At 43.3% G+C, this 14,039-nt stretch overlaps 1 protein-coding gene across 1 annotated transcript in view; it reads right to left on the bottom strand.

The window, feature by feature from the left end:
- MERTK (MER proto-oncogene, tyrosine kinase) overlaps window positions 1–11,594 on the bottom strand; it is a gene marked incomplete at both ends in the record, with an annotated part of 99,867 nt that extends 88,273 nt beyond the window's left edge. Inside the window, one exon of the mRNA XM_084234324.1 lies at window positions 11,534–11,594. Coding sequence (XP_084090450.1) covers window positions 11,534–11,594 — 61 coding nt within the window. The remainder of the gene's footprint in view (window positions 1–11,533) is intronic.
- Window positions 11,595–14,039: the final 2,445 nt, after the last annotated feature.

Raw genomic sequence — 14,039 nt, 5'->3', positions numbered from 1 at the left:
GTACTATAACCTCCAACCAGGGGGATACCAGCGCAGACCTAAGTGGCAGTAAGAATTCCAGCCCCACTTCTGACCATCCTTAATAAGTTATCAATGGAGGCTGAAGGGGAAACCTAGAATTCTGTACTGACCAGGCAGTAAAGAGGCAATATATTCTATTCCTCTCCCAGAGCTGTTCAGAAGAAACCAGACAGAATGAAAGATTTAAATAAGATCCAGAGGCTCGTAATATAATATCCCAACTTCCTAAGCAGATTATCAGGCAGTGCAATAGACTTTCCTCTTCTTGAGTTTTCTAAATTATGAAGAAAAAGTGTAACACTGTCTGATGTAGCCATATATATGAAAAGGATACATTTAAGATAGTTATGTTTTAAGTGGACAAGGTAAGGGATTTAAAAGGAGGCAGGAGTTTTATTATTCTCTTGAATTGGTAAAACATTAAGACCTAATACGTCAATACTTAGATTAAATGTAAATGATCTCTTAAAAGACAGAAATTGGCAGAGTTGATTAAAAAGCATGATCCAACTTGGTGATCTTTGTGAGCCTATTATTACTACACAAGTAACTATTTCCAAAGATTTGGTTGGATCTATTAATGGCAAAGGTGGTCAAAAGATTAAACAAATCCATCATGAATCAGTAGCTTCAATCAAAGATGATTAAGTCTTTAGAAGAGTTAGAAGACTGAATCATTGCCATTGCAGAAACAAAGACCAGACACGGAAAATACATTCTTTGCTGCAGAACAATGCGAAGCAGTAGTCTGGAAAGTTTTTCTAAAACTAATGAAGAACTGAAGTTCTGCATCTAATTTTTAAAAACCTGCTTCTGTTTAAAATAACAACATTCCTCTGCTTCACATAGGTATTCTGAATTTGAGGTGTAGTGAAATCTTGGCTATTCACCAGATATAATGCTGTATAGTTCTTTACAAACACTGTATAGTGAGGGTGTGGTAGGGGGAGTGGGATGCAAAACTAGTATTGAAATTTTGAAACAGGACAAAACGGTGAGTTTTAGTTTGTTTTATTGTTGGTGGCTAAAAAGAAAAATTGCCCCCAAGTAATTATTGTGAACACCTTGCTTTATGGTTATGTAATATTTGGGGGTGGGTCAAATAGGGAAAGAGAGTAACAATCATCTGCAAGTTGCTTGTATCTATTCAGAGCAGGGTGTAGAATATAATCTTCTTTTGAAAGAAACATTTTATGATTTGACAAGTAAATTTAGTGGACCTTTCAAAAATGACCCAACTATTGGAGCCTCCCCTGGTGGCACAGCGGTTGAGCACTGGGCTGCGAAGCTGCCCGCAGCCTCTGCAGCACCCGTTCGATCCCTGGCCACCAGCTAGGGTCCCATATGGTGTGAGAGACCTCTGCTGCCGTGCCCACTGCTCCCCTAAGCAGTGTGTTTCGTTAGTCTGCCTGTTCTGTTCCGCGCACTGGCTCTGGTGAATTCTCTCACCCTCCTATGCTTCTGACTGTACCTGGTGCTTGTATAAATAAATAAATAAATCTTTAAAAAAATAAAATAAAATAAGATAATAAAAAATGTCTCAACTATCTGCTGTATATATGAAATTCACTCCAAATATAATGATAAAATCAAGGATTAGAAAATATATAACATGCAACCTTTATCAAAAGATAAGAGAATGACTGTATTAATATAAGATAAAATACACTTCAAAGCAATCACCAGAGAGAGAAAGCCACATTATATATTGATAACACAGCCATTCTGCCAAAAAACAGAGTAGCCTTAAATGAATATTCACCAAAGCAAAATGTTACAAAATTTGTGAAGCAATGTGATAAAACTGAAAGGAGAAATAAATCAACAACTACAGTTGGAGATTCAACATCTCTCTCTCAATTGATCAAAGAATTTAGAAGAAAATAAGCAAGAATATAGAATTCAATGACACTGCCAATGAAAAGAATCTAGACTACATTTATAGAACATTCCACCCAACAACAGAATACACATTCTTTCCAAATGACGATGGCATATAAACCAAAATAAACCATATCCTGGGTATAAAACAAATCTTAATAAATTTAAAAGAACTGAAATCATATAGTTTGTGTTTTCTGACAACATTGAAAGTAGTTAGAAATTAGTATCAGAAAGATATAAGAAAATAGTCTAAATACCTGCAAGCTAACTTCTAAGTAAACTACAACTCAAAGCGGAAGTCTCAGGGAAAATAAAATAACCAGTTAACAGAATACAAATGAAAATGAATAAAACTGAATAAAAAATAAAAATGAAAATACAACATAACAAAATCTGTGAGACATCTTATACAGTCCTAAAGGGTATGCATATAGTATTAAATGCATACCTTGGAAGATAGGGAAAATCTCAAATCTAAACTCAAAACGTAGAAAAAGAAGAGGAAAACAAGCAGAAGGAAGAAAATGATAAATGTGAGAAATGAAATTGAAAAAGAGAAAAACAATAGAGAAAATCAATGGAAAAAAGTGCTAGTTATTTGAAAAGATTGATAAAATTGAGGAATCTCTAGCAAGGCTGACGGAGAAGAAAGGAGAAAACACAAAATACTACCACCAGAAATGAAACAGAGAGTATCACTATAGGCCTTCTAGCCATCAAAACAATAACAATTAAATACTATGAACAACTCTATACACAAGTCTGACAACATACAGAAAATGAACAAATTCTTCAAAAGCCCCAAACTGACCCAGTATGAAATAGAGAATTTCGATAGTCCTATAATTATTAGGGAAATTGAGTTCATAATTTAAAGAACTCCCAAGAAACAAACTTCCAGCCTCAAATGCTTTTACTGGAGAATTATCCCTAATGTTTAAAGAAGAATTAATACTGACTACATAATCTCTTTCAGGAACTAGGTGTTTCCCAATATATTTTATGAAACTAGTATTTCCCTGATACCAAAACCACACAAACATGGTATAGAAAAAGAAAGCATTGATCAAGATCCTTCATCAGTATTGATGAAAAAGAAAAAAGAATTAAAAAAACCCTCACCTAATCATTGGAAATTTAATTCAACAATGTATATATATATATATATATATATATATATATATATATAATTATATGCCATGACCAAGTGGAATTTATTGGTTGGTTCAATATATGAAAATCAATGTCATGCACCATATTAACAAGCAAAAGAAAAATCACATATTTATATCAGTCATTTTGCTACAGGGCAGGGAGAGGAGCAGCCCAAACCCCACAAACCTGCCTATTCTATATAGGGTTCTGCCATCCACTGCATTAACACAAAACATGAGATTTTAATGGGAAGGAACTTTAATACAATTAGGAAACAATACAGGAAAGGCAAAGAATATAGTTTCTAAATCAAGAGCCCAAAGTTACCCATCCCCTCGTGGGTAAAATTCCATCCAAATGGGATTGGCCCAGAGCAAGGCCCCAAAGCCTGCCACAAGTCTAAAGCATCTTCCAGTGGGGACCCACAGAAAAGGGTCAGAAACAGCCAGACAAGCCCGGAAGGAAAAGAGCAAAATCAAAATCAAGATAAAAGCTGCCATTGTCACTTCCCCACGGGTCTCACCCACATCTGTGTCACCCCGTCCACGACTAAAAGACAAGTGCAGTTTCTTCACGTGTCTCTAGGCTCCATGTGCCTCCTCCAAGTCTCTTCTGGCTCCATCATGCTTCCTTCCTCAGTCTCCTCTGCAGCTTCTTCTCTCCCTGCTCAGCTCCACCCTCCCTTTGGTGGGGCAGGAAACCTGCAATCTCCCCCTTTCCTGGGGACCACCCTGTTACAATTTAGCAACCTTCAACACCCATCCATGGTTTAAAAACTAATAAACTCTTAAGAAAAATAGGAAGAGAGAAGAATTTCTTCAACTTGCTAAAGAGCATATATAATACCCCAACAGCTCTCATTGCGTTTTATGAGAACAGAATTCTTTCCCCTTTAGAGTGGGAAAAAGCAAGGGTTTCTATTTTCCCCAATCTTAACAGTACTGATAGTTCTAGCCAACCTAATAAAGTAATAAAAAGAAATAATAGGCATCAAAAAGGAAGAAATAAAATGGCCACTATTTACAGATAGGCTTATGTATACAGGAAATCACATGGAATCTACAAAAAATTTCTTAGAACTATTAAATGATGTTATAGAAATTACAGAATACAAGGTAAATACACAAAATTGTTTTACTTCTACTAATTAAACAATGAGCATACAGAGATCAAAATTTAAAATATAGTAACATTTATAATCACTTACAAATAATGGCATACTTAGGTATAAATTTTGCAAGGCTCAATCTGAAAATTCCAAAGCACTAAGAGAAATGAAGGAATATCTAAATAAATGGGGGGAGATTCAATGTTCATAAATTGTAAAACTCAACAATGTAAAAGATATCAATTCTCTTCAAACTGATACATGGATTATGGCATATAATAAAAATACATATATTTGGTCTTTGTTCTTTTTCTAGGGCAGAGTTCCTAAAACTCAGAATTTCCTTAATGATAGAAGTGCAATTTGTTATTTGTGATGAGCTCCTGTGGAACACACCTGAATCTATGCTTAGAGGTGTCTTAGGGTAGGACTCCTAGGTTGCCCCGCAATGGGAAAAGATCTCTGGAAGATCCAAACAATGGGATTAGAGAGTTAGAACATTCTGCCCTGCCCCCACCTCCAACCTCAGGGCTAGGGGTGGGGGTGAGGGTCACACTCCTGCTGAGGTAGTCTGTTTGGAACCACATTTAAAGTGTCCCAGCCCTCCTCTCCCTTCAGAAGGAATCCATTTTCTGTGCAGGAGTCCCAGAATCACCTATCTGTCTGGTCACTTGGCCAAAAGATATTTGGAGTTTCCAAAAGGTAAAGTACTACACCCCAGGTGCCCCTGAATGTTAATATCAAAACTGGGATGAGAATTTACATCTTTGGACTCCCAAAGTGGTTGTTTTTTCAACTAATCCTTTAGCTATTATGCTCAATCTAATGAGTCTCCTTTTATCCTTTGCTCCAAGACTTTTAAAGAACATTGTTTTCATCAACAAATCTCTTCAAATCATGTGCCAGAATTGTAGAAAGGCATAAAGGCTGGTTTTACTTCCTGTGTGGAGGCAACCAGCCACGGAAAGGCAGCAAGTGGAAATCCAGCTCCTAAAACAGGCCGGCTCGGGAGTCATGAATATTTATCACCTCACTGTGCATTCACTAAGCAGTGTCCTGACAGAAAACTACTTTCAGGGAGTCTGAATCTATGTTCTAATATTTTCCACAAAGACAGCCTGTTCGTACTTGTGAAAAAGATCATTTTCAAAACCCATAATGAGGCCAGTCTACTATTAGTAGCTTTAACAAGCCCTAAGCCTTAAAATAGCAAAACAATCCTTTCTCCAAAATAAACAAAGCTTTCCTTTGTGTGTCTAATGAGAGGAAAGACCACAGCTAAGGCAAAGTCTAAGATGTTTACTGTCCCTGAATGCTGAGGTAACTGGATCCCCCCCCAACACACAAACACATACAAAAAACAACAACAACAAAAACACCCAAATAACCAAAGAAGAATCTGTTAGAAGCCATCTACCTGCTTGATTGTCAAGGATCAATCTGAGACCTACTTCCTGAGGATGGGGCCGTCCCAGAGTGAGCAAGGGCAGGGCACTAACCCCTTGATGGTCTCAGCTTGCCTGGGTCTTGGCTGGCTCCCCAAATGCTAAACAGCACTTCTGAAGGGACCTGCTGAGAAATATCTAGAAGACACTGCTAACAACGAATACACAGAGAAACATAAAGCATAAAATTTACTGCCACAAAAAATCTGTGCATTAAGATTATGAAATAAAATGGATTTTCTCTAAGCATGGATCTCAAATATTTTTAGGTTTTGTTGTAAAACTTCTCATATGTGATCTTGGCCCAAATATAAAGTCAACATCTCAACCTGCCCCTTTTCTCTCTCTCCACCACCCCTCCCCTTCTGCTTTATTGCCCCCACTCCACTGCCACAACCAGGACTCAGGGAAAATCCATCTAAATTTTAAGCAAAAGAAGCACTTGACGATAGATGAAAAGGGTAAAAGGATGAAATAAAATGCTTTAAATTGAGTTTAGGTTTCTTGAAGAGATTTGTAAGATATATTCCACATTCTTCCTTCATCATTTTAAAACACGGGTACCTCACACTTATAACTCAACTCCTGAAGGTCAACTAGAAATAAAGGTTATCTAAATTCCTACTAAAATCATCAGTAGTTCAGTGGGCCAGGCCCACTGGATCCTGATCCCTGACAGAAAACTCGAGAGTGGGGGTGACACAGTGATAGGGAGGACAGGGCTGCCCCTCTGCTTGCGGCACTGTTGGGGGCCAAGCTGCTAGTTCTCACAAAACTGGGGAAGACACCGCACCCTCCCTTGTCTTAAGAATTTTCCATACAGTTCAATAGCCAACGAAACTAAGACCTATGAGGGAGAAAATAATGGATGGGCAGGTATTCTCAGCAAGTTTTCTTACTCCTAAGAAGGACCCACAGATCCTTAATGGAATTTTCAACCCCTGCTAGCCTGCAATTTCAGCAATTTATTCGGAGGCAGGAGAACCTGAAGTAGGAAGGGGTGAAAAGAGGAAATAGGTTATGTTTAGGTCAGGGGTTAGCAAATGTCCTAGGGCTTCCCCCAGGGTACCTGGGAGCTGGCTTACATCTGTCACTAAGCAGAAAGTATCTGGAAGCCAGGAGTTTACTAGGTACTAGGGCTCCATTTGTATATACAGGACTATCCTGCGTACACACACACACACACACCCCTCTCAGACAAGTACAAAGAGTTCGATCTAAGAAAGAAAATCTTTTTCTTTCCACTGCAGGCAAAACACTTCATTTGTAAAACCTGGCTTTAGCTGGTTAAAAAAAAAAAAAAGAAAAGAAAAGGAATTATCTGGATGTTTATGCTCAAAAAACCCCAAACAAAGTAAATACAAAAACAAAATAAAACCACACCCACTTCAGAGTAGAGTTCTGTGGGAAAAGTTGAGCAGGAATTGGACTTCATTTTTATACCTTCCTGAGTGGCACATGACAGGAAGCTATTCCTGTAAGTATAGTAAGTCTGAGTTTAACAGTGAAGGCAATAAGGGGTTCATGGGGGGGGGCAGTGGCAGCCAGAGCAGGTCCTTCCTCATCTGACATAGGGTAAGTGTGGGTTTTGGTAGCAAAACAATCAGGAGACAAAATCCTAAAAGCTGCAAAGAATTCCGTGCATTTGGAGAAACAGCCATGTCCCCTTCACGTAAGTGCTCCAAACAGTGGAGAGTGGTTCACAATACTTCCATCCTATTTCAAATTGCAATTTTCATTTCAATGAAAAAAGAAGAAGCCCCCCAACACCTTTTTTCTAGGAAAAAATGATTTCAGAATTTGAGTTCAAAAGAATGGAGGGAACCATTGGTAACAATTGCTAATATTTTTGCAGCACTTACCATGTGCCATTAGCTCATTTCATTCTCCCAATAGCTCAATGAATAATAAGGAGTCCCATTATACCAGAGAGGAAACAGAGGTTCTGAAAGTTACTGTCTCACGCCTCCCTAGAGACCAGCTGGCAGGACATGAGACCCAGTTTCAAGGATACCTGGTCCCTGGGTCAAAGCCCTGTGAACACTTTCATTTCAGTCCCAGGAAGCACAAATGGTAAGCCCACCCCCCCCCTTTTTTTTGTTTTTATAATAATTAACCTCCTGCTGAGATGCATACCAACTCAGAGCTACATGCTTTGGGTTAATATTAAACTAGTGACAGTGGGCCTAAGTCAAGCACAGGACCCTAGTTACCTGGGCATCGTGCAACCAAACCATGGACAAGGAGCTGCTCAAACTATGTTTTTAATATGAAAAATCAACTTTTGATTTTTTCTATTTGGAATAGTTAAGAGAATAAAAAATAAGTTAATACTGCTACATTGGAATTAACATAGTCCAAAATCCATTTTCTTTCAATGTTCTAACAACCAAATAAGAGACTATGTTTGATTAACCAGATCCCAAGCACAAGGGCAGGCATGAGAGCTAGCACAATTCTGTTTCTGGAAAAGGCAGTAGGAAGAGAGAAGGAGGAAGAACATATGGTGAGACTTCAGAGGCCTGGTTCTTTGATAATAGCCACAGGCGCTAAGTCAGCCTGAAATGGGCCAAGCACTGGGCTCAGGAAGTAAATAGGGACCCATTGGTGAGTGATCATTGTTATCAGGAAATTAAATTTAATGGAGGGTGTGTGTGTGTGAGTGTGAGTGCACGCACACTTGTGTGTCTAACTTTGGCTGGGGTTGGGAGTGAGAGAAGGCCTCTCCAGAACATTTTTGCTGAAACCAAAACAACTAGAAGGGGCCAGCATGCAGAGATCTTGGTGAAAAGAGTCTACCTGGAGGGAACAGAGACTGCAAAAGCACTAGGAAGAAGACAGGTGTGGCTGCAGCAATGAGAACAACTGGGGAATATTTAGCAGTGAGTCAAAGAGGGAATGGGAAGCCCTTTCCAGTAGCAAACCCTGGTAAGGAATGGGAAGCCATTGCAGGATTTTAAATAGGGGGACAACATAATTGGATTCATTATCAAAATCTCTTTTTGTCTATTATGTATGATCCTTTGCAGGTGCTGAGGTGGAGGGTTGGAGAGTGGGGGGGATCCCATTTAAACCAGGCTCTGACTCAGCTTTTGTACCTGGAAACATATTCCCAGTTCTCAGGAATCTATAGATTCAACCAGCTCATCACCAACTCTGGCTAGTAATTCACTGCCACTGTCCCTAGGGTTATCTGGAAATTATTTCTAAAATTAGGACTGGGCCTCCCCTGGTGGCGCAGGTAGTTGAGTGCCACACTGCGAAGCTGTCCGCAGCCTCTTCAGCACCGGTTCGATCCCGGCCAGCCAATGAGGGTCCCACATGGCGAGGCAGACCTCTCATGTTGTGCCCACTGCTTCCCTCAACAGTGTATTTCCTCAGTCTGCCTGTTCTGTTCCCCGTTCTGTCTCTGGTGAATCCTCTCACCCTCCTGCACATCTGGTTTGTACCCCAGTTCTTGTATAAATAAATAAATAAGTCTTTAAAAAATAAAATAAAATTAGTACAAAAAAATAACTATGGGGCCTCCCTGGTGGCACAAGGGGCTAAGCACTGCACTATGAAGCTATCTGCAGACTCTGCAGCACGAGTTCGATCCCTGGCCAGGGAGCAGCCCACATGGTGCAGCAGACCTCTCTTGTCTCGCCCACTGCTCCCCTCAGCAGTATATTTCAGTCAGTCTGCCTGTTCTGTTCCCCACTCAGTGCTGGTGGATCCTCTACCTCCCGGCACCTTTGGCCTGTACCCCAGCTCTTGTATGCATAAATAAATAAATCTTTAAAAAAAATTGTGTTACATTCAGCACTTTAGGAGTCAGAATGATATTTTAAAAGTTCAATTTGTTTTAAGGGTTGAGTTTAGCTGCAGGCACAGCTTCATCATCAACTAAGTCCTTTGCTTTTATTTACTCTATTTCTCCTCTGTCCTCTCCCTGGTCCTTTAGAGATCCACCTTTTGTCTTGTTTTGCTTCTCACTGGCACCCCCGTCAGAGATTGAGCAGAAAGGAAGGATTGGAAAGTTTCAAAATGCCCCTGGTTCAGCAGTTTCAGTTCTCTGAGAACGTGTCTTTGTGGAATGGTGTTTGGGGGAGGGGGGTAAGGGTGGGGGTGGGACAATTCCTGGGTTAAAGTGATGCATAAATTTTAATTATTGTTCATTCCAACACAGTGGAGTCTCTACATACACATTCCTCCCTGTCTGGTAAGAGAACATTTGGACCCACAATGTGCAATATGCAAATCTCAAAAACTAGGTGAACAATCTAATTTTTATTTTTAATTTCTTCCCACCACACTCTTACTCTGCTCTAATTCTGCCAGTGCAGATGCCATGCGCTAAGTTTTTCACAAGGTAAGATGTAATGCTGTCTGACATCTCTCAGGTAAATTCAAGACAAAAAGCAAAAAGCAGAAGAAAAATTGGAGAAATAGTTCATTCATCCTGCTGACTGGAATTTAACAGACTGCTTATGTGAGGAAAGTTGATTGTCAGCTATAAATTTTTGTTAATTACAGCTTTAAATTTTTTTAGAAAAACACTCAATTTTTAACCTTACTCTATTATTTCCACTAGTTTCCCCATAATTTTCACTACATTCACTACCTATTTACCTACAGCCAGTTCTCACAAGGAGTAAAATACAACAGATTTATAGCAGATTATGAAAAGTAGATCTGGCAGAAATGCTGAGGAATTTTTATGTTTGGTGAGTATGTGGTTGGGGTGTGTGGAGAACAGAATTATTTTGGTTCTTTGCTTGGTTTGAATGTGCAAAAAGGGGGTTTACGCTTTAAGAATTTTTTATTTGAGTAATTGAGCTTTCAAAGAAAAGCCTTAAAAGGGATTTTAAATAAATTGCTTAACCATAAATTTGACTTTCTAGATATTTTTAAAAATATCTTTGACTATAAGAGGTGAGAGCTACTCAGTCATATTCATGATTCAGAGACCAAAACCGCATGCTGAATGAAAACGGAATTTTTTAGCTAAGAGAAAATGCCTGGGAAGTGTTTAGCTATCAATAGTATAACTTTCCCTCGCTTTTACTTTTTCCTGAAACCTGGTTACATTCTTGCAGCTTACATTCCAGCTACATTCTTACATTCTCCCTCAAGAAATACATTCGTGATCAAACTTCTACCTTGTTAATCACCTACCAAACAAGTTGTTGATGTAACATAGGCCTGCCTTGCCTCGCCTCCACTTAACAATCCAGGATCTCCCCCTAGCATGCTGTTACAACACTTGACGCAATTGGCATAAACCTAGACGCTCTGCAAGCATATTAGATTCTCTTTGGCAATAATGAGGGTGAAAAGAAGGCATGCCCTCTTTTCCAGACCCCCACTCTCAGAGGGTGTCACTGCACAGGGACGCTAATATTACCCCTGAGGGCCTAGCGGGGTGAGCCAGGACCCGCGCGCGTCCCGCTCGGGGGACTCCCGGCCTGGGCTCAGCGCGGCACCTGAACTGCGAGGCCAACCCCCGCAGGCTGCTCCTCTGCGCTCCCGGCCCTCGGCAGAGCGGGTCGTCGGCGTCCAGAACGCGCTCCGGAGACGGATCCAGCCACGCAACGACATCTAGGGCCAAGTTTTCGGCTAACTCCCTGCGACGAGCCGACCTGCCACTAACTTTCCTCTTGGCGAAAAACTCCGGGACTTGCAGCGCTCCCGGCCGAGCTCAATTTCCTCCTCATCGATAAAGGGGACCCTTTGCCGGGTCCACCGAGAAGCGCACCCACAACTAAGCCTCATACCCTGTCAAAGGTGGGCGCTCCTGCCCCTACTCCCGGGCAGCGCTGCGGCGGGGGAAGGTGTGTGCAGACCCGCCCGCCAGCCGCAGGCGGGGCGCTGCCTCGCCCCGAGCTCCGGGCCGCGCGCCCCCGGCCCCCAGTGCCAGGCCCCCGGCCCCTGCACTCACCTCCTCTCCAGAAGGCGGGGAGGAAGAGCCACGGCAGAAGTGGCAGCAGGGCCCGCCCCATCGGGCCACCGATCTGGGAAATCTCTTAGGACGGACAGAGATCAACGTCCCGAACCTGCCCTGGCGCGGGCCGAGCGCGCCGGCCAAACAGCCCAGTCCAGGCGGCCCCGGCAGCGAGCGCCGGAGTGGCGGAGCCTGGACGAGCGGAGGCGCGAAGGGCTAGAAGGGGCGGGCCGGGGGCCGAGTCCCTGCGGACCCGAGAGAGTCGGGGTGGGGAGGGGGCGGGAAGGAGGACGGGAGAGGCGGGTCTCCAAGGGAAGGAAAGGGACCGGGCAGGCCTGGAGGGGCGGGGAGGGGCGGGCCCCAGGCAGCTCCGGGGCGGCCGGGGAGAGGGAGAGGAAAGGACAGGGCTGAAAGCGAGGGGAGGGAGTTGGAGATCTCCGAAGAAGAGGGACGTCCCGGCAGGAGGTGGGGACTCTGGCTTCCCGAGCTGGCCAGGCGTCGGACACGTGTGGGTGGGGGGGGGAGAGCAGGAGGGGGAGGGAGTGGAGGGTGCCAGGGGCAGCGCCAGAGCCTACAAGAGGTTCCGAATCCGGGGCACGGCGGCGACCCGGCCATCTAGGCGTGGGGAAACTCAGAAACCTTCGACTGTAACGCTCCCGAAGACTGAAGCTACCTGGGCGGCACTCTGCTCAGCACCTGCTGGCTACCCGGCCAAAGGTGTGAAGCCCGGCCAGGCATAGGCTTGGAGGGATTCTAGCGGAGAACTCTTCACTCCCCCACACCCCCACCAAGTGACCAGTCAAAGAGGGGTGATGCTCGTGGAGGTGTTACAGGGCAGGGAGAGGGGCAGCCCAAACCCCGCAAACCTGCTTATTCTAAATGGGTTCTGCCATCCGCTGCATTAACACAAAACATATGAGATTTAAATGGGAAGGAACTTTAATACAATTAGGAAACAATACAGGAAAGGCAAAGAATCTAGTTTCTAAATCAAGAGCCCAAAGTTACCCGTCCCCTCGTGGATAAAAGTCCATCCAAATGGGATTGGCCCAGAGCAGGGCCCCAAAGCCTGCCACAAGTCTAAGGCATCTTCCAGGGGGGACCACAGAAAAGGGTCAGAAACAACCAGACAAGTCTGGAGGGAAAAGAGCAAAATCACAATCAAGATAAAAGCTGCCATGGTCACCTCCCCACGGGTCTCACCCACATCTGCGTCACCCCGTCCACGACCAAAAGACAAGCACAGTTTCTTCACGTGTCTCTAGGCTCCATGCGCCTCCTCCAGGTCTCTTCTGGCTCCATCCTGCTTCCTTCCTTCCTCAGTCTCCTCTGCAGCTTCTTCTCTCCCTGCTCAGCTCCACTCTCCATTTGGGTGGGGCAGGGAACCTGGAACCTCCCCCTTTCCTGGGGACCGCCCTGTTACAGAGGGAGAGGAACACCAAGGAAAAGGTGCAAAGCAGGAGTGGAAAGAGGCACGAATAGAAGGTCCAAGAGGCAACCCCACAGACCGTTAATCGTAAAAGGAACGGGAGCCACTATTTCTCATAATCGCAACAATGGCTTACATTTATATACATATTTTCTTAAAGGAAACACTTTCACAATAAATGTGTCTTAACGTGATACTTCCACATCTCAAGGCAAATCATGTCATTCCTCTGCTCAAAACCATGGTAGCTTCTGCTTTTTTTGTCTGCAGAAGAGCCGAGTCCTGCCGGTGACCTCCAAGATCCTACCTAACTGATCCCCTTTCCACTTTGACCTCATCTCCGCACTCCACTTCCATTGGTGCTGGTTACTTGTCAAGCAGTCCCTAACCCCTCGGCTGACTCACCATCTCTGGCAGAGTGACTGTGGGCAGCTAACCAGACCAAAGGAATTTGACAGGTTATTACTTACACTGAGAGCAACAGCAACTTGGTGTCAGCTTCACGTGTTCTGAGTCCTAGGGGATGACACCAAAGGGGGCGGGGGAGGGTGTCAAATGAAGAGAAGACAGCAAACCACTCCCAGTTGTAAGGTGCAAGTGAGCAGTTTTATAGACTTAGGAACCTGCAACTGAGACTATTGGGGAAGAGAAAGAGCCTTGCAGCTGTCACTCTCAGGATGGGGAATAGGAAACTGCCCCCCAGTAGCTGCCCAAAGCCTCCTATTGCTCCAGGACGATTCACAGGGCAGTTCACCAAGAGTAGGGTAGATTGCAGTCAAATCTTGTCTATCTGCCTATGTGGAGGTATGCAATGTCACCAGGGAATCCCCGTAGAGCTATTCTTCTCCAGTCTCCTTGTCCTATCTCCTCCACCTCAGGATTTTGCACTGACTGTTCCCTCTACCTGGAGTACTCTTCCTCCAGACATACACCTTTTGGTTAACTGTCCTTCAAGTTTTTCAAATCTCTCTTCTAAATGAGGCATATCTTGTACAAAATTGCTCTAGTTATCTCTTGCTTTCTCTAGTTATCTCATACTACTCCAGATACAGTGTGGGTAAACAACAGTTGTTG

The sequence above is a fragment of the Talpa europaea genome (genome assembly GCF_964194135.1).
Source record: "Talpa europaea genome assembly, chromosome: 6".
NCBI lineage: Eukaryota > Metazoa > Chordata > Mammalia > Eulipotyphla > Talpidae > Talpa > Talpa europaea.
Note: the sequence above shows the minus strand (reverse complement) of the source record. Positions and strands in the feature narration are given on the sequence as shown.